This window comes from Coregonus lavaretus (genome assembly GCF_964263955.1).
Source record: "Coregonus lavaretus genome assembly, chromosome: 17".
In the NCBI taxonomy this organism is placed as follows: Eukaryota; Metazoa; Chordata; class Actinopteri; order Salmoniformes; family Salmonidae; genus Coregonus; species Coregonus lavaretus.
Genome location: NC_140004.1, coordinates 4,080,003 through 4,100,813, shown reverse-complemented (window position 1 = coordinate 4,100,813; position 20,811 = coordinate 4,080,003). Strand labels below are relative to the sequence as shown.

Here is a 20,811-nt window from a genome sequence, read left to right as displayed (position 1 = left end):
AAAAATTTACACAATTCAATGGATATCAATCAACAAAGAGGTAAGAATATGTAGGCTATAAGAATATGTTGAAGGCTAGATGTATTGGGTGCAGACGACTGAACTGCAGGTATACAGACGAGGAGGCATACAAAGCAATTGTTATTGGTATGTTATGCAGATCACATTTACCATCCTCCTCCCTTACCTCTTCAATGAATATCCCATAGGCCTCTACATTATGGACAAGATATGTGTATGAAAACCATTATAAAAACAGTTTTTTTCATTCACATTCACCACAAAAACCAAGGTTTGAATACTGTCGTGCATGTTTTGTTAATTATCTGTATTATTACTATTTTTGGGATTCACAGACATCACCCTCCCTACACCACTGATGAATATAACAGGAAACCTGTTCGATCACCATGCACTGCAAAATCATTCTGGCTATGGATAAGGAGAACATCAACACACTAACATCCACATGCCAGAGGATATACCCATTGGACTTAGGGCTCTTCTGGGAGTTTACCTCATATTTGGATTTGTTTATTCTGCTTTGCCACTAAAATTATAATAAACACTTAGAACTAAAACATTGTGTTATTGTTATGCTTATTATTATTATTAATAATAATAATAGGGGAGGGGGTGGTATTTCAAAAATTTACCCCAAAAGGTTATTCAAAAGGTTATTTGAGGATCCATTAAAAGGGGTTCTTTGAAGAACCCTTGTAAAGGGTTCTTTGAATAAGTTATTGGGGTTCCCCCACAGTTTCAATTAGAAGAACCCCTAAAGGATACTCCAGGAACCTTTTCCTTTTAGAGTGTAGACATCTCCAGAGCTAATGGAGGGTTTCTTGATGAAAACGGTAGCAGTCAACCCTGCGGGACAAAATCATCTAAACATAATTAGTAATAACCAAATACCCAAATGAAACAAACTCAAGGTTGGTTCAATACCACCAAAGACAACACCGCACACCTCTTATTTTTTAATAGAAGTACATAATACAGTGAAAATCAGTTGGTAAAACATTTAATCAACAACGATTGTGGTCGAGAGAAATTCCAGTTAGATCTTAGAACACTTGACAGTTTTTGAAATCTCAAATTTCTCTACATTGTGAACCCTGTATATATATATATAAATTAAATAACCTTAAATCGACTTAAATTAATATTGACAGGCTGTATCTATGTACAATATACAATATATAACGTCACATCACCAGTGCATAATTACAGTCATGTTCTTCATAAAAATGGTGACATAAGTCTTTGTGATCCAATCTCACAAAACATCAAATAAATAAGGCGAACAATAGGTGAGCTAAAAGTGAACGAAGTGTCCTGGACTATGTGGTCCGTTAAGAATCGGGAGTTACCGAGACTCTTGTGATGTTCTGTCCACTACAAGAGAATAAATCCTTGTTCAGAACTCAAACCCGCAACTTTCTATGCCCTTATAACACGAATTCCCCTTTCTAATCCCAATCTTTGTTCTAAGAATAGTATGTTGATCTAACCCAGAATTGCAATAAAGAAGCTGAGGAAGTCCGTATCAAACATATACAGTAGAATCGGGGGGCAAACGCTTGGGGGATACAAGCTGGTGTGCTGGCTGTGATTGGCAAGACGTAATCATGGGTAAGTGCAGCTGGCTGCTTCCACTAGCCCTAGTTGTCGTCATGTGATACAACGAGCCCCACTAAAGACAGGATAGATAGCACACTGAATACACGCCCTCCTCCAGGGCGCTCTCTCTGGGTGTGAGAATGCAGGGCTTGTGTATGTAGGCTGAGAGATGAAGAGCAGAGGACGGAGAGAGTGAAAGAGAAAGAAACAGAGAGCGAGCGAGAAAAGGAGGGAAAGAAAGTAGAGCAGTAGACCTGAGGGAGTAGAGCTGGACCGCAGGGGGTAAAGCTGCGTTTCTTCAGGGTTTCCTTCACCTCTACGAGTCCTTGCTTCCGCTCCAACTAGACTTGAGCATTCTGTACCACTTTCTGCTGCTTCCAGTGACGACAGACAAACAGCCTTTCTCCCACAAGCCTCTCTACTGACAACTGTATACTACTATATACTTTATCATTACAGCTCATGACCGTTTGAGTAAACGCATCTCGAAGTTCAAAGACAAGTATTCTCATGTATCGTCAACATTGTTATCATGATGGTGTTCTACAAACATTATTACTTATTTAAATGCTGTGCCTTGAACAATACCCATTGCCTTAAATAAGTGACAGTGCAAGGATAGGGTTCTATTCTCATACAAGACATTACAACGGAGTGTCTCCGAGTAGGAGTGCTGATCTAGGATGAGGAACCTCCTGTCCATGTCTTCATTATGATCTTAAAGACAAAACAAATCCTAGATCAGACGACCTATTCTGAGACACTTTATGAATACAGCCCCTGATGCATCCTCCCCGTTTCTGATATCCACTTATAAAAACTGTCAAGTGTAGACAGACATGTCTGTTCTTACTAAAGACTGTAAAAGCTATTTTTGACCCACACTTTCACTGTACAAAATATGTGTGTCTATAATGATAAAAAGCATGCAATTACTAAAAGGTTAAAGGCCCTGTGTTGTCAAAAACGTGTTTTTCCTGTGTTTTATATATATTTCCAGACTATGAGGCTGGAATAATACAGGGAAATTGTGAAAATTATGATAATGCCCTTTCAGTGTAAGAGCTGTTTGAAAACACTGCCTAAAATCTCTGCCTGTTTTGGGTGAGATGGAGTTTTGACCTGCCTGGTGACATCACCAGGTGGTAAATTAGTTAATAGACCAATAAAAAAAGAGTTACAAACCTCTCTGCCAATAACAGATAGTTTTCAGTTTTCACCTCCCAACTCAGACCATTCTCAGACCTAGCTTGAGAAATTGCTCTTTGCTAAGAAACTATTTTTGTTTCATATTGACCATTTTAATTAAAAACAATCACAGTAAGGTACTTAATTGTTACCCATAAATTATTTGATATCGAAATAAAAACAGCTGCATTGGACCTTAAATGAATGAAACTCCCTAAAATGGGCCTGTCTGTATGTGTAAAAAATCTGAGTTGGAATCATTGACTGCAGGATTTGGCGATACAAGAAGGATGCACTTACACTATATATACACAAAAGTATGTGGACACCCCTTCAAAATGAGTGGATTTGGCTATTTCAGCCACACTGTAGCTGACAGGTGTATAAAATTGAGCACACAGCCATGCAATCTCCATAGACAAACATTGGCAGTAGAATGGCCTTACTGAAGAGCTCAGTGACGTTCAACCGTCATAGGATGCCACCTTTCCAACAAGTCAGTTCGTCAAATGTCTGCCCTGCTAGAGCTGCCCCGGTCAACTGTAAGTGTGGTTATTGTGAAGTGGAAACGTCTAGGAGCAACAACGGCTCAGCCGCGAAGTGGTAGGCCACACAAGCTCACAGAACGGGACCGGCAAGTGCTGAAGCGCGTAGTGCGTAAAAATAATCTGTACTCGGTTGCAACACTCACTACAACTGCCTCTGGAAGCAACTTCAGCACAATAACTGTTCGTCTGGAGCTTCATTCAAATGGGTTTCCAGGCCGAACAGTCGCACACAAGCCTAAAATTATCATGCGCAATGCCAAGCGTCGGCTGGAGTGTTGTAAAGCTCGCCGTCATTGGACTCTGGAGCAGTGGAAACGCATTCTCTGGAGTGATGAATCATGCTTCACCATCTGGCAGTCCGATGGACAAATCTGGGTTTGGCGGATGCCAGGAGAACGCTACCTGCCCCAATGCATAGTGCCAACTGTAAAGTTTGGTGGAGGAGGAATAATGGTCTGGGGCTGTTTTTCATGTTTCGGGCTAGGCCCCTTAGTTAAAGTGAAGGGAAATCTTTATGCTACAGCATACAATGACATTCTAGACGATTCTGTGCTTCCAACTTTGTGGCAACAGTTTGGGGAAGGCCCTTTCCTGTTTCAGCATGACATTGCCCTCGTGCACAAAGCGAGGTCCATACAGAAATGGTATGTCGAGATCGGTGTGGAAGAACTTGACTGGCCTGCACAGAGCCCTGACCTCAACTCCATCGAACACCTTTGGGATGAATTGGAACGCCGACTGCGAGCCAGGCCTAATCGCCCAACATCAGTGCCCGACCTCACTAATGCTCTTGTGGATGAATGGAAGCAAGTCTGCGATTAGGCCTGCTTTCCCAGAAGAATGGAGGCTGTTATAGCAGCAAAGGGGGGACCAACTCCATATTGATGCCCATGATTTTGGAATGAGATGTTCGATGAGCAGGTGTTCACATACTTTTGGTAATGTAGTGTATGTTGGTCACATTGTCAGTGGAATGAGCAGCATGGGTTGGTCATGATCAGCTATGCTAATGGAGCTACAACTCTCACATTAGTTAATTCCCTATGGTGCTAGAGTGTGTGTGTGTGTGTGTGTGTGTGTGTGTGTGTGTGGACATTAGCACCTCTAAGCAAACGCTCAACGTTCAGTGCTAATCTAACGTGATAGATGGACGAGTGCCTTGTTAATGCTGGCAGGCTGACTGACTGGTGTGTGTTCAAGTGAGCACATCTATCAGCCTAAAATGTCAACATGGTTAAATGCACAGAACCAAAAGAACCACATATAGACATGTACCTACCGAGGTCCTGTGTTTGGAGGTTTGGTTGGATGACAGTGTAACACACAATATGTGTTTAAGAAGAAGAGAAGCAAATGTCCCAATGATGTGATCTAGATCGTTTTTAAAGTATCTGTTATAGCAAACTCTGATCAGGAGGAGCTAGGGTTGAGAGAATGAGATGTAAGAAATGGGTTGGATTTGAGGTGAAGGGAAGATGCTTTGTTGTTTTGACACTGATTGTTGGATAAATTCCAGAGATTACTTTCACTTCCATGATTCAGACGGTGATGTGTCCATTCAATTATATGTTTAGCGTATATGGGGAAAGTGAAAGGTGCGTGTGTGTTTTTGTGTGTGTGCGTGCGTGCGTGCGGCCCGCGCCTCAGCCCTCGTGCTGGGCCAGGGCCTGCAGTTCGGCAGTGTGGAGCGAGTGCTGCAGGAAGACGTTCTTGCGGCTGTACATGTGCAGGGACAGCGGTCCTCTGGGGGGCTGGCCTAGGCGGCCTGTGAAGGAGGAAGAGGAGGTGGTGGTGGAGGAGGGAGGAGGAGGCTGGCGGGGGCTCGGCACGGGGGCTCTCTCGCTGTCTGAGGAGAGGCAGCTGCGGCAGGGGCTGCCTCGACTCTGGAGGCTGGAGCTGCTGCCCCCGACCACCCGGGGGATCTGGCTGGCCGGATATTCGCTTTTCCTGAGAGCCCCTGCCTCTGATGATGAGGACAGAGCTTCTTCTGGTCTCTTGGGGGGCCCTGCAGGATCCCTGTCTCCCCCGGGCCCACTGGAGGATAGGGGTGGGGCTGGGGTTTGGGTTAGGGCTGGGCAGTGGCGCTCATCACTGGCAGTTGAGCGCTCGGCCGCCATGCGACTATATTGGTCCACGTTGAGAGACCGGGCCGCCCTGCTGTCTCTTGTGCTGCCACTGTTTTGGCTTGTTGCTCGGCTTGGATGGATGGTCTGCGAAATGAGAGAAAGAGTCAGAGAAAAAGGGAGAGAGAGAAAGACAAAAGTTAAAAAACACAAACACCAACGGTGACATTTTGACGAGGCGCTGTTCCCGGAGCTTTGTCTAATTGTTTCTTGATCAACTGGAACCTCGTGCTGTAAAGAAGGAGAACAAGAAGCAGCCTCCGTCTCTCCAGCACACAGTGGGGAGGTGGCACACAAATCAACATGGCACTAAGGAGAGAGAGAGACACCTGTTCCTCTCTTATGCAACACCGCGCTGTTACTTCACTACACAACGCTACAGTACAGCCACGCAACAAAGAAACGCATGAACACGGTCAGCATTGACAAATCCAAATCAGACACTACGGAAAATGTTTGACTAACTAAACCCAATCTGAGTCGACGGGAGGGTACATAGGAAATTAATCGAGTCGACAGCCAAAAAGTAAAGGAAAATTACTTACCATGTTTGTTACAAATCTATGAGCAGGGCAATCTAATTACGAGGAGCAAAGCTAATGCAATAACTTGAGGTGCAAATGGAAATTGAATCCAACGTGCTCGCACAATGTTATATCACCGTGTGATTCTATCACAGAGGGAAACAGATGGAGACAGAACGGGCTTATCGGGACGGAGGAACGGAGCGTTAACGCTTCATGTTTGTTCCCATCATTAGTTAGGCAGAAATAGTACTCCACATAAAATGGACACAAAAATAAGAGGCAAAAGAACAGTGTGTTATAATAAAGTGACCGTTTCTTTATCCTGAGATGTTTGAACTGACATTGAAAAGACAAATTCTGTTGAGCAAAAAGGTGTGTGTGTATGTGACTGTGTGTTTCCCCAGGTGTGTGGTTTGGACAGGGCTGATAGAAGGAGTGGAGGAGTGAAGGTGTAGCCAAAGAGGGGAGCAGGTTGACGTTTATTGTCATGAGTCTTGTCCTGGAGGCAGAACTGAGCGATTTCTTCTTCGATAGGCATTAGGGTTAGCAGTGTGGTTAAGGTTAGGTTTAACATCTGATTTTATGACTTTCTGGCTGTGCCAGCTAGTGACCACTCTGCAGAGCTGCCTCCAGAACAAGATTCATGACGGAAAAACGCTAACCTCCCTCCAGCTGATTATATGCAGAAGTGGAGACGCAACACAATTGTATCACTTTTCTCCCCTGGTCGAGCCCGCCACAGCACAGCATGCCCACACACACTACAATGGCACACACAGGCGAAACAGCTCCCCGGAACACAATCAGATAGGTGATAGAGCTGCATGCTGCACAGTCTTTTGTTATTTTCTCAGTTTGACTGAACACAGTCAGTCAGAGATACAGCAGCACAATACAGAACTGTCAGTGATACTAATGCAGTGTTTTCCCTAAGTACATGGAGTAGCCAGCCAATTAGGGATAAAGTAGCCGGACAGGATGTTCCGGACTGTCTAGGGGGGTCTGGGGGAACATTCAATGTCGTCTTGGTAAGCATCTCCAGTGTATATTTGGCCTTGTGTTTTAGGTTATTGTCCTGCTGAAAGGTGAATTTGTCTCCCACGTCTTTGTGGTTCAATATGTGCTTGAAATTCACTACTTGAAGGAGTGAGCCGGTGTCTGGTGTAAAGCAGACTGAACCAGGGTTTTCCTCTAGCATTTTGCCTGTGCTTAGCTCCATTCCGTTTATTTTTTATCCTGAAAACCTCCCCAGTCCTTAACGATTACAAGCATACCCATAACATGATGCAGCCACCACTGTGCTTGAAAATATGGAGAGTGGTACTCAGTAATGTGTTGTATTGGATTTGCCCCAAACATAACACTTTGTATTTAGGAACAAAAAGCCAATTGCTTTGCCAAATCTTTTGCAGTATTACTTTAGTGCCTTGTTGCAAACAGGATGCATGTTTTGTTATGTTTTTTATTCTGTATAGGCTTCCTTTTTTTCACTCTGTCAATTATGTTAGTATTGTGGAGTAACTACAATGTTGTTTATCCATCCTCAGTTTTCTCATATCACAGCCATTAAACTCTAACTGTTTTAAAGTCACCATTGGCCTCCTTCCTCCCCGGCAGCTGAGTTAGGAAGAACGCCTGTATCTTTGTAGTCACTGGGTGTATTGATACACTTTGATATAAACCATGAGGCCAATAGTGTATCAATGTGTAATTACTAACTTCACCATGCTCAAAGAGATATTCAATGTCTGATTTACAAAATGTTACCCATCTACCAATAGGTGCCCTTCTTTGCGAGGCATTGGAAAACCTTCCTGGTCTTTGTGATTGAATCTGTGTTTGAAAAAGGCCATTGACACAAAATCTCAATTTAATCCAACAAAATGTGGAAAAAGTCAAAGGGTGTGAATACTTTCTGAAGGCACTGTATTTACAATTTTACTGCAATATATGAATTGCCACAATGATGTTTGTTCTTCAAATTATGTAGTGTATTGGCTCTGTGGCTGTGGACACAGACTGCCCAAGCTCATCTCCCTGCTCTAAAAAATACAAATACACACTGATATATTCCTCTATTTCACTGGTCAAATTGGACAAAATTATATAAAGTTAAATCACATACTCTATAAATAAAATATCTATATTGCAAATTTCTATTCAAAATGGCATATACACTGAACAAAAATACAAACGCAACATGCAACAATTTCAGTTCATAAGGAAATCAGTCAAGTGAAATAAAGTCATTAGGCCCTAATCTATGGATTTCACATGACTGGGAATACAGATATGCATATGTTGGTCACAGATACCTTAAAGAAAAGGTAGGGGCGTGGATCAGACAACCAGTCAGTATCTGTCTGGTGTGACCACCATCATGCAGCGTGACACATCTTGGCATAGAGTTGATCAGGCTGTTGATTGTGGCCTGTGGAATGTTGTCCCACTCCTCTTCAATGGCTGTGTGAAGTTGCTGGATATTGGAACACGCTGTCGTACACGTCGATCCAGAGCATCCCAAACATGATCAATGGGTGAGTCTGGTGAGTATGCAGGCCATGGAAGAACTGGGACATTTTGAGCTTCCAGGAATTGTGTACAGATCCTTGCGACATGGGGCCGTGCATTATCATGCTGAAACACGAGGTGATTCGTTGTCCATAGCTTATGCCTCCCCATACCATAACCCCACACCCCATACCATAACCCCACTCTGTTCACAACGTTGACATCAGTAAACCGTTCACCCACACAACGCCATACACGCTGTCTGCCATCTGCCCGGTATAGTTGAAACCGGGATTCATCCGTGAAGAGCACACTTCTCCAGCGTGTCAGTGGCTATCAAAAGGTGAGCATTTGCCCATTGAAGTCTGTTACGATGCAGAACTTGCAGTCAGGTCTAGACCCTGGTGAGGATGAGGAGCACGCAGATGAGCTTCCCTGAGACGGTTTCTGACAATTTGTGCAGAAATTATTCGGTTGTGCAAACCCATAGTTTCATCAGCTTTCTGGGTGGCTGGTCTCAGACGATCCCGCAGTTGAAGAAGCCGGATGTGGAGGTCTTGGGCTAGCGTGGTCTGTGGTTGTGAGGCCAGTTCGATGCCAAATTCTCTAAAATGACGTTGAACATTCAGTGCTCTGGCAAAAGCTCTGGTGTACATTCCTGCAGTCAGCATGTCAATTGCTGACTGCAGGAATGTACATTGGTACATTCCTGCATTGGTCCATGCTGTCACAGTCACTAGCCCATTTAAGCTTAATATCCTTGTCATCTATCGCCCTCCAGGTTCCCTTGGAGAGTTCATCAATGACCTTGACGCCTTGATAAGTTCCTTTCCTGAGGATGGCTCACCCCTCACAGTTCTGGGGGATTTCAACCTCCCTACGTCTACATTTGACTCATTTCTCTCTGCCTCCTTCTTTCCACTCCTCTCCTCTTTTGACCTCACCCTCTCACCGTCCCCCCCTACTCACAAGGTAGGCAATACGCTTTTACTAGATGCTGTTCTTCTACTAATCTCACTGCAACTCCCCTCCATGTCTCCGACCACTACTTTGTATCCTTTTCTCTCTCGCTCTCCTCCAACACTACTCACTCTGCCCCTACACAGATGGTAATGCGCCGTCGCAACCTTCGCTCTCGCTCTCTCTCTCCCGCTACTCTCTCCTCTTCCATCCTATCATCTCTTCCCTCTGCTCAATCCTTCTCCCTCCAATCTCCTGATTCTGCCTCCTCAACCCTCCTCTCCTCCCTTTCTGCATCCTTTGACTCTCTATGTCCCCTATCCTCCCGGCCGGCTCGGTCCTCCCCTCCAGCTCCGTGGCTTGATGACTCATTGCGAGCTCACAGAACAGAGCTCCGGGCAGCTGAGCGGAAATGGAAGAAAACTAGACTCCCTGCGGACCTGGCATCTTTTCACTCCCTCCTCTCTACATTTTCTTCATCTGTTTCTGCTGCTAAGGCCACTTTCTACCACTCTAAATTCCAAGCATCTGCCTCTAACCCTAGGAAGCTCTTTGCCACATTCTCCTCCCTGCTGAATCCTCCTCCCCCCCCCCCCCCCCCTCCCTCTCTGTGGATGACTTCGTCAACCATTTTGAAAAGAAGGTTGACGACATCCAATCCTCGTTTGTTAAGTCAAATGACACTGCTGGTGCTGCTCACACTGCCCTACCCTATGCTTTGACTTCTTTCTCCCCTCTCTCTCCAGATAAAATCTTGCGACTTGTGACGGCAGGCCGCTCAACAACCTGCCCGCTTGACCCTATCCCCTCCGCTCTTCTCCAGACCATCTCCGGTGACCTTCTCCCTTACCTCACCTCGCTGATCAACTCATCCTTGACCGCTGGCTATGTCCCTTCCGTCTTCAAGAGAGCGAGAGTTGCAACCCTTCTCAAAAAACCAACACTCGATCCCTCTGATGTCAACAACGACAGACCAGTATCCCTTCTTTCTTTTCTCTCCAAAACTATTGAGCGTGCCGTCTTTAGCCAACTCTCTTGCTATCTCTCTCAGAATGACCTTATTGATCCAAACTAGTCAGGTTTCAAGACTGGTCATTCATTTGAGACTGCTCTTCTCTGTGTCACGGAGGCTCTCCGCACTGCTAAAGCTAACTCTCTCTCCTCTGCTCTTGTCCTTCTAGACCTGTCTGCTGCCTTTGATACTGTGAACCATCAGATCCTGCTCTTCCTCCCGGGGAAGGACTGCCTGTTTCATGATCTCGCCATCACGGTTGACAACTCCGTTGTGTCCTCCTCCCAGAGTGCGAAGAGCCTTGGCGTGACCCTGGACAACACCCTGTCGTTCTCCGCTAACATCAAGGCGGTGACCCGATCCTGTAGGTTCATGCTCTACAACATTCGGAGAGTACGACCCTGCCTCACACAGGAAGCGGCACAGGTCCTAATACTGCAACTCGCTGTTGGCTGGGCTCCCTGCCTGTGCCATTAAACCCCTACAACTCATCCAGAATGCCGCAGCCCGTCTGGTGTTCAACCTTCCCAAGTTCTCTCACGTCACCCCGCTCCTCCGCACACTCCACTGGCTTCCAGTTGAAGCTCGCATCTGCTACAAGACCATGGTGCTTGCCTACAGAGCTGTGAGGGGAACGGCACCTCCGTACCTTCAGGCTCTGATCAGTCCCTACACCCAAACGAGGGCATTGCGTTCATCCACCTCTGGCCTGCTGGCTCCCCTACCTCTGCGGAAGCATAGTTCCCGCTCAGCCCAGTCAAAACTGTTCGCTGCTCTGGCACCCCAATGGTGGAACAAGCTCCCTCACAACGCCAGGACAGCGGAGTCACTCACCACCTTCCGGAGACATTTGAAACCCCACCTCTTTAAGGAATACCTGGGATAGGATAAAGTAATCCTTCTACCCCCCCCCCCCCCTTACCCCAACCCAAAAACAAAAAAAATAATTGTAAAGTGGTGATCCCACTGGCTATAAGGTGAATGCACCTATTTGTAAGACGCTCTGGATAAGAGCGTCTGCTAAATGACGTAAATGTAAATGTAAATTGTACAATTCCTCAAACTTGAGACATCTGTGGCATTGTGTTGTGAGACAAAACTGCACATTTTAGAGTGGCCTTTTATTGTCCCCAGCACAAGGTGCACCTGTGTAATGATCATGCTGTTAAATCAGCTTCTTGATATGTTAGGTGGATGGATTATCTTAGCAAAGGAGAAATGCTCACTAACAGGTATGTAAACAGAGAAATACATTTTTTTGTGCGTATGGAACATTTCTGGGATCTTTTTTTCAGCTGATGAAACCTGGGACCAACACTTTACATGTTGCGTTTATATTTTTGTTCAGTGTATTTAAACACATATTTTTTACAGTTAAATAACTGATGGAAATTTCAACAAGTGTTTGCAACTCTTTGTAAATTGCAGTGTCATTTTTCCAAAAATACTTGCTTAGCAACTGACCTACAGATTTCTTCTTGAAGAATCCGAGTCTGCTAACTTCCACCAGCTTCCTGTTATTAAGCATGGAAAATTAAGCAGGTGTTAAACATTGGCTTTGCTACACAGTAAGCAGCAGTTGATTACTCCATTGTCGACACTAATCAAATCAGTTGGCCTATATCAATATCTGTAATAATACCATATAAGTATCATTATCGTTTAGAACCTTCAATCTGTTGTATTATATTTTACTATGTATTCATAATTATTAAAAATTATTATTAGGAATTATTATTTGTTTCTATTACAAAGTAAGTCATTGCCCTTTTAAAACACCATTGCCCCTTTAAGAGCTCTGTTGCGCAGCTGCGCCCAAACCATGCTTGAAACGCCGGTTGTAATTGCATTTTTAAAACGATGCCACGCGCACAATTGTAGGAGTTGAGAAATAAACATGGCAGCACTGGAAAGCTGGGATCCCCCTCTTAACAAATGCCATCAAAACTGGTGTCAAAAATGTTTTCTCCACGATTGCTTTAAGAATCGTTGTGCATTGACTACTTGTCAGAATGCCCATTTCTCCCCCTATGGCACTCGTAACTTGAAAGTGCGTAACCTATGGCACTCGTAACTTGAAAAGGAATATTTATCTTGCATAGAATGAACAAAAAGCCGACTTGGGAAATAGGTAAACTATTCTACTATGATTTTCTGTTTGTTACTAATTTTGTTGGCAGAGGAAAAGTAAATGTGGACAGTTCTAGCATATTCAACGTGCGCCTCTGCAGAAATATTTGTTCATGTTCCATATTCTTTTAAATTAAAAGAAGCCTAGTCAATTTATGAAGTGGAAAACACAGTGATTCTACAGTCCAGCTGGGCAGAGCAGTCATTCATGTGTTCCCTAAAACCAGCTATCTTAAGACAGATGGGCTAGTGCATTGGGACACTCCACGAGTCACAAATATCTGCGACAAAGAGCAGAAAAGACTGAAAAGCTCAATAACGAGGAGCCCCTTTTGACTGTCCCCTCCCTCTCTCGCTTGAAAAATCCTGCTAAATGGATGGACATTACCAGCCCCTTCTCCACCCACAACTAAAAGCAGTTTTCCGGATCAACACACAATGAACTAGCAAAATAAACTGGAAACATTATATTAAGGACTGTCGGTATTGTACGACAACAGAAGAGCAGGCTCACGGAGCAGAGGCTCGAGCCAGCTGCGGTACAATCAGTGTCCTTGCTCTCTGTGGTGATTACGCAACTAAGCGTTCCCAGACACAAGTGTAGTCAGAGTAGAATAAGGTGTGACAGCCAGGGGAGAAACGGACGATCATTGGTCCTGACACAGGCGGCTTGCAGGCTGCCCTATGTCACCTCACTGTCCGTCACTGGCCCACCATGTCTGCAGCAATGTTTACAGTGTCTACCTCTACAGGAGACTACATGGTAGTGGTAGAGTTTTACAGTACCCAAAACCAAGTCTATTTCTTTTATTTGCAGGTTGACGTACAAGGACACCCCCTGGACAGGACGCTTGTCTATCGCAGGGCCTTAACCCTAGTCCATCTCCGTAATGCTGAGTGCCAAAAAGAGAGGCATCGGGTCCCATTTAAAGAGTCTATGAATTGACTTTGCCGGCGATCAAACCCCCAACTTTCCAATCTCAGGGTGGACACTAAAGGATTGAAGGAAAGCTACTGCGTGAGTACAGTACCGTAATGCGGACTTGATTGAATTGAGCCCTAGGACTATAAGTAGAGCAATGTTTCCAAGAGGAAGCTAGAAGAGGAAGGCTCCTCCAGTTGGTAACATCACGTGTTTAGAGATGAGGCACGGCCCATAAACTGTGAAGAACAAACTGACACAGGCAGGCCCCAGCCCCAGCCAACCTACTTAATGGGCTTTAGGCAAATGGGCTTCAGTCTGGCAGCCCAACTCAGAGTAGAATTGAGAAAGGCAATGTATCAGAATTCAGAAATGAAAATGGGAGGGGGATAGAGACAGAGATAAAGAGCGATAGAGACGGGGGGCAATAATTAGAGTTCCTGGAGAAAAGAGAAAGAGACAAGATAGGAACAAAGCGAGAGAGGATGTGAGGAGGCACAGAGGAAAGAGAGAGAGCGGTCTGGAAGTTGGAGTAGTAGGAGTGCATGGGGCCGGTAGCACAATGATAAGGACTGATGGAGTGCAGAGCTGATGGGAGGCAGAGCTCCATGTACATCAAAGCTACCCGACACCTACTGCAGCACCCATCACGCAGCTGTCAGCTCTGCAGCCGATAAGATGCTTTACTGGGCCCATCTTGTTCTCCCGACAGCATAGGACCTGGATAAACAATCAGGAAAAATATATAAGAGGGAAAAAAGGAGGCGAGAAGAAGAAAAGCCGCTCATAATTGGAGTTTCCATCAAATAGTATGGCAGATGTCTTTGGAGTCTGATAATAATGTTGCAGCTGCCAGCGTGTCACATCCAGAAAGCGGCTGCGATGCTTGACTGCACTCTACTCCTGTTCAAAAACAGCCAGTGAGAGGAGAGAGGGAGTGCAGCTAGCTAGCTACCCACTCATGTGTCAAAAAAGACTGACTGGAAGTACAATGCACACTACAGTGTGTTGACAAGAGTTCCAACAGAATATATTGTACTACGCTCACACACACACACACACACACACACACACACACACACACACACGCACACACACACACACACACACACACACACGCACACACGCGCACTATGCCTGTAACAGTGAGACATAGCCTATATGTTTTAGATAGAAGACAGACAAAAGGTTGGCAAGTTTGCTATACCATTTTGAGAAATAAACAGAATGGACACCGATGATACAAAAGTTGTAAAAGGATGGTGGTTTGTGAGAACAGTAGTTCTGGTCCAGGGCCTTAGCATGTTACTATATGTAGAGGTTAGTAAATAAACACGCCAACGCCCTGGACAAGAGCTATGAGAACAGTAGTCTCTTTAGACTTGTTGCGCAAACTGTCATTCAAACTGTCATTCTCCTATTGTGTCATGGCAGTGCTTTGCTTAGGGCTGGATCCAGATCAGTGCATTGACCTACTACTCAACCCACTGGCTGTTTGTTTTTCTGGCAGGTGTGAAACTGCACAATGACAAACTCCTCAGTCAATGATCACACCAACCAGACTGGCATTGGGCTCTTGGGTGAAGTTCCTCATTGGTACAGATCTAGGATCAGCTTCCCCTTCCCCTTTCCCAATCCTAACCTTAACCATTAGTGAGGAATATGTCAAACTGACCCAAGATCAGTGTCTAGGGGCAACTTCACCCTACACATTGATATTGGCAGGAAGGGTTGTTCATGTCCACAACGGATCCAAGCATCAAGCGCCACAAAATGGAACAGTTAACACCAGAAGTGCAGGTGTTGTGAGTATGTTTGGTAAAACACTGCTAAGCTCACAACACCTGCGGAACCTTTGTGTACAGACAGGCTAAACGCAGATCTTGTACCTGTGTACATGGTCAAAAAGTGCAATGGTCAAAAACGACCAGCTCCAGAACCTAATTCAGATATAGCCCTTAAACCAGAAGCCAGAAGCTTTCCAAATGAGGGTTAAGAAAAATGAGTTTGCAAAAGTTTTAATGAAGTATTTTTATTCTGAACAGCCCAAGTTAGACTTCATTAGCCTACATTTTCCAACATAATTTCGTACATTCTCTCTGGATGTCACATTTTTATCTTGCAAGATTCATCAGACAGACCAGAACCTAACCAGCTATCTCTCGGTCTTTGTAGATGGATAGGGTAAAACTGCTACGCACACATACTTTTTATCCCTATTGCTGCATTGACGACCGCCACAGAGTAGCCCTAATACAGTACAGCAGTAGTACTAACAATAGTACTGGATCATCACTCATAGTAAAGTATGCAAGGTAACTTGGGCTCTCTCATAATAAAGTTTAATTCTACAACTGCTACCACAGGAAGACTTTGCACCATGTTTTGGTAATTATGTATTTTTGATGAGAGTCCACCATGTGCTCAAGGAGAGCGAGCGAAAGACCGGAAGAGAGGAGAGTGGCAAAGTCCCTCATGGGCCTCTGGAGTGGAGCTGTCATGTCACTTCTGGCCACGGTGGTTGGAGTGAGGGCTGCTGCCCCGACGGACAGATGCCTGCCTGTCTCATGTCTCCCTCACCTTGGGGGCCTTGACAGCTAGGGCCAGCATTGCCAGTCTAGTGTCAGTCCCATTGACGGCTGGAGGGGAGCGGGATGAGGGAGGAGACTGAGGCCCTCGTTAATTACTCCCGTTGTATCCTCTGACAGCCTGCACAGGGGCTGAGGGGGAGGCTGGCGGTTCCAAAGTCCCATCTCAGTCTCTCAGGGTCCGCATACACACACACACAGCTTTGATGGCCATCTCTGTTAGCCATTTTCCAAGGGCATTCTGGTGACTGATACTGAGAGGACAACATGGCAGAAACAGATACATTGTCACCATAGCACTGACAGACTACACCGTTGATGTTTGGACATGGAGTGCTGCCTGACATAAGGGGTGGACAATACCCTCAGGTTTGACAGATACTACCACACTGAAGGCCAACTGATGGGCCTGGGTACCAGCCTTTTTGTGTCATTATGTTTGGCATGACGAAAAGTGGCAAGGAGTGGTATGAAGGTAATAACAGATCTGGGACCAGGCTTACGTCATATTATTTGACGAATAAAAGACTAGTTTCTGCGAACATTAAAGTAAAACAATTCTAAATGGGTCATTCCCGTGGTTGACCAGCCTCTTTAAGGACACGAAGCAAGATCTCACACAACAAGCGCTGTTCTGAGACAGAAGCTCAGGTCACTTTGCTTTTGAGCCTGGCACACACATACAGCGTTCTCTCCAAACAACCAAAACGAGAGTGTGTGGGTGGGTGGCCCGCCCTCGCTCAGAAAACCACATGAAGAAAGAACACAGCCAATTTATGCTTATTAGATTTCATGTTAGCACTGAATATTCATCTGCCATATTTGTCGACAGAATATTCGTACTATGTGCCTCAAGGATATCCGGAATGTGCAGATTCCAAAGAATACCCTCATCAATATGCATGTTTCTCTGCTTTCATAAATGTTGCAGTAAATCGTTTTAGACGAAACTCAGAGGCTCCGTCTCTGCATTCACAAACTGAAATATTAAACCAGACGTGCATGTGGTGACATGGCAAACGCCAATCTGCTGTAGCTCTTCCCAGTCTAACTGGAGTAGCGTAAACAGCAGGCCGAGGGAGAGGAGTGTATCTAGAGAGCACAGGCCCGGGCATTCTGCTCTTGTGCTCTGGCAGAGGAGAGGATCCAGGCAGAGAGAGTTGTTCTCACGCAGCACCTAACCTACTTTGCTTTGACTAATGAACCTGAGGTGTCCTGAATCTGTCCAGTGGCAGGGGCATGAGTTGGCCCACCCCACACAGGGGGTGTGTGTGAGTGTGTGTACGCATTACATACGTGCGCGTGTGTGTGTGAGTGAGGGATTGATTGTACGCATTACACGTGCACGTGTGAGGGATGCATGTCCCTTGTTGCTGGGCTGAACGCCAGCCCCTGCCAGTGGGTCCAGGTGCCACACGGCGGGACCATACATCAATTAACATTGCATCATCCTCTGACCAATGATGAGAGGAATGTGTCCTGGCCTCAGGCTACGGATGGAAAAAGCAAATAATAGCATAGGCGTACATTAGCCATCTTGGGATTTGAGACTTTGCATAGGGGAAAAAAGATGGACTGCTAGTATTACGTAACAACCCTACTGAGGCATTGTGGTCTGGTTGAAGGTTGGAACGATGTAGGCTACATGACCCTGCAAAGAGAGTCCACCATTACAATTTGAATTTCTCTCTGGTTGAGATCGTGGTCTAACTAATGTAACATCACGTTCCTGAATTATAGCCCTGTTAGTTGTTGCATATTTGTTTAATGATGTTATTACCGCTAATGGTGTCTTGGAGGTTAGTTCTAAATTACTTTTCAGTCAAGGTAATGCTTTGTGTATTTTTTATGCTAACATGAGCGTTAGCCTAATCTTGTACATATTTACACACATTCTCACTTAAAGATCCTATTTCACTTAAGCTCCCCTCCTACAGCATGTAGACTAATAAGTCTCCCCATGACTCTCTTGGCTTGAAACACTCCTTTTAAATGCGGCTTAAAGAGTAAATGAAAATAATTCATTTGATTCTCATGAGCTCTATACTATACACATACATATGAATGTGAAGTCATTTAGATGGCTTACAATAAGAGTCATACTTCTCCCTCGTGTTCCATCCCAGAAAATATGCATTTATAGATAATTCATGACGTCTTAATGAGTGGCGATTGGTGTCAGAAGTGAGATGATAAACGTTAATGTTAGGCTGCCTCCCAAATAGCACCCTATTCCTTATATAGTGCCCTATGGGCCCTGGTCAAAAGTAGTGCACTATAAAGGGAATAGGGTGCCATTTGGGACGCAGCCTTACAGTGTGGGTTAAACATGGTCCCTGAAGGAGAAGGTCTTGACCAGCTACCAGCCTGATTAAGGATCCAGAGCTTTCTGAATTACGGGTGACCCCAATTCCAAGTCCGACAAAAGAGAAAGCAAGACAATCTTCCAACATTTTGAATCTGAAGCAATAACGGGGCAATTTGTCTTGTCATGTAATCTTCTGAGGTGTAATTCTTCATGTGTAGTACATCTAGTCTACCCCATGTATTTAATCTATTCTATTCTCACTGCCCCCATCCTAGGAGGTATTCCTGCGCACGCACACAGATAGAGAGTAGAACTAAATGAGGCTTATGTTTGATTTCTCATGTCTCTAAACGCTTTACTCTTCAGCCTTCTTCTTCTGTCCTTGTTTCTCTCAACACTCCTTATGTGATATTCCCCTGGCGTTTGCTGATCCGGGGTTTGCTTCAAACATGAGGCAATTTGAATTGCTCTCTTAATTGTTGAGATCACAGTCTAGCAAATGTAACGTTACGTTCCTGAATTATAGCCGTGTTAGTTGTTGTATATACAGTGCATTCACAAAATGTGGATAAAGTCAAGAGGTCTGAATACTTTCCGAATGCACTGTATGCTGATGTTATTACCGCTAATGATGTCTTGGAGGTAATTATCACGTATGAGGATTACCTGTTACACATGGAAGGAATTAATTATATTAGCATAAGACAAACTAACAAAGAGTCTGTTAGCACAGTATAGAGGAACCTTGAATTCATGCGCTCTGTGAGCCAAGTCATCTAAATCAGAGCATAGGCATACAGTAACAGATTCATCAAATATTCCTCAGAGACAGTGTTCTCTTGGTACAGACAGACAGTCAAAGCTGTATATGTTCCGACAAGTTCAGGGAGTTGCAAAAAATAAACTTGCCCCTCTCCTCAGTCCAACGGGAGGCAGCGGGCGGGCGGCGCAGACTAACATTTGGACAGCACATGATAGATTCCCTGCAACTTTTATTCCTCTCTCTCCAACCCGATCCACTTCCTTAAGAGAGGCTGTCTGGGGAGTCAGTCTAGCTTCTCACCCAATCACTTTATGATGTGCTTTAAAAGCTCTGCCACCACGGCGCCTTTCTACATTTACTGCTCTTGTCAGTCTCTCCATCTCCTCAAACCACCATGGTTGACTGGCCCACATACAGTAAGATAGGCAGGGGGCTGGCTGGCTAGAACAGACCAAAATAGCAGGCCACTAAAGACGCACGTCAACCCGTACACTCATATGCACACAAACGTACGCAAAAACACACTGTTTCTGTGGTAAAGGGTCGTCAAAGACAAAGAATTCCTGCATTCTCTGCACATAAAAAATACCTTGCTGCCTACAGCGTGAAGGACCTTTATGGCTGTTGCATTCCTTAGGCCTTAGACAGGCAAAGCCTGTAAGAAATATATTTGTAAACCACTTAGCCACTTATTTTTCCCTAAAACTGACACTTTTAACCAAGGCCACTCGCACTGGCCGCAATCTCATTTAAAATCATTTTCTACAGCTCGTACACTCTAGAGGCAATGAGGTTGTGCATTGTAGAATTTAACAAGAACGCTTGCACTAAGAAGGCCTCCAAGTTCCTATCTGAGAGACCATGGCAACTGTTTCTCCCAGTCTCTCTCTCTTCTCCGTGCTCACGTGGGTTCCTCCACTGGTGCTGTCCCCCCTTGTTCCACTCACACTGTACCGTCTTCCGTCCAGAGAATTAGAAGAGCTAATTAATTTCAGAATCCATTCCATTCTCATAAATGACTATCCTAATTCTCCCTTTTGAAGAACATGCTGATTGCGTTAGTTTTCAATTAAGATGTTAAAAACCTTCCAACTCATTGCATTCTGGGTCGGCGATGTATCATTGTAAAAACTGCTGAACAACTTTTGCGTATCTTTCATTGATTAAATAGACGAGTTCAATTGAAAGGTTAGTGCAAAACCATAGCTGAAAATGTATTTAAAATTCTTTATCTTTCTTTAATGATGTAAAACTATTAAAGGGAATTTTTCAGAGTGTTTATTTGTACTTTGTAGTAATAAAAAGCGGAATATGATGTGGCAAAAGCACGTACATAATACCTTCCTCTTTTGGCAATGCGAATATAACCGCAGTGAATCTCACCTTTTTAATCTTAAATGCTCTATTATTGAACAATGATACTCATTAATATACCTAAGTCCATCTGTAGAATATGCTCATCTGAAAGAGAAATGGAAATCTACGGTAGCCAAAAAGAACTTACCAACAACAACTAGTGAGTTTGTCTTCTGCCACAAGAGGGAGCCTTGCAGAAGAGTCACTAGACCCAGCCTACTAAACCATAACTATTTATTAGGATTGTGCATC

The 20,811-nt window shown here is 44.6% G+C and overlaps 1 protein-coding gene across 1 annotated transcript in view; it reads right to left on the bottom strand.

The window, feature by feature from the left end:
- Positions 1–1,028: 1,028 nt before the first annotated feature.
- Positions 1,029–20,811, bottom strand: part of LOC311144656 (serine-rich coiled-coil domain-containing protein 1-like) — a 92,940-nt gene continuing 73,157 nt past the window's right edge. Inside the window, exon 10 of the mRNA XM_084180707.1 lies at positions 1,029–5,569. Coding sequence (XP_084036833.1) covers positions 5,003–5,569 — 567 coding nt within the window. The 3' untranslated portion in view covers positions 1,029–5,002. The remainder of the gene's footprint in view (positions 5,570–20,811) is intronic.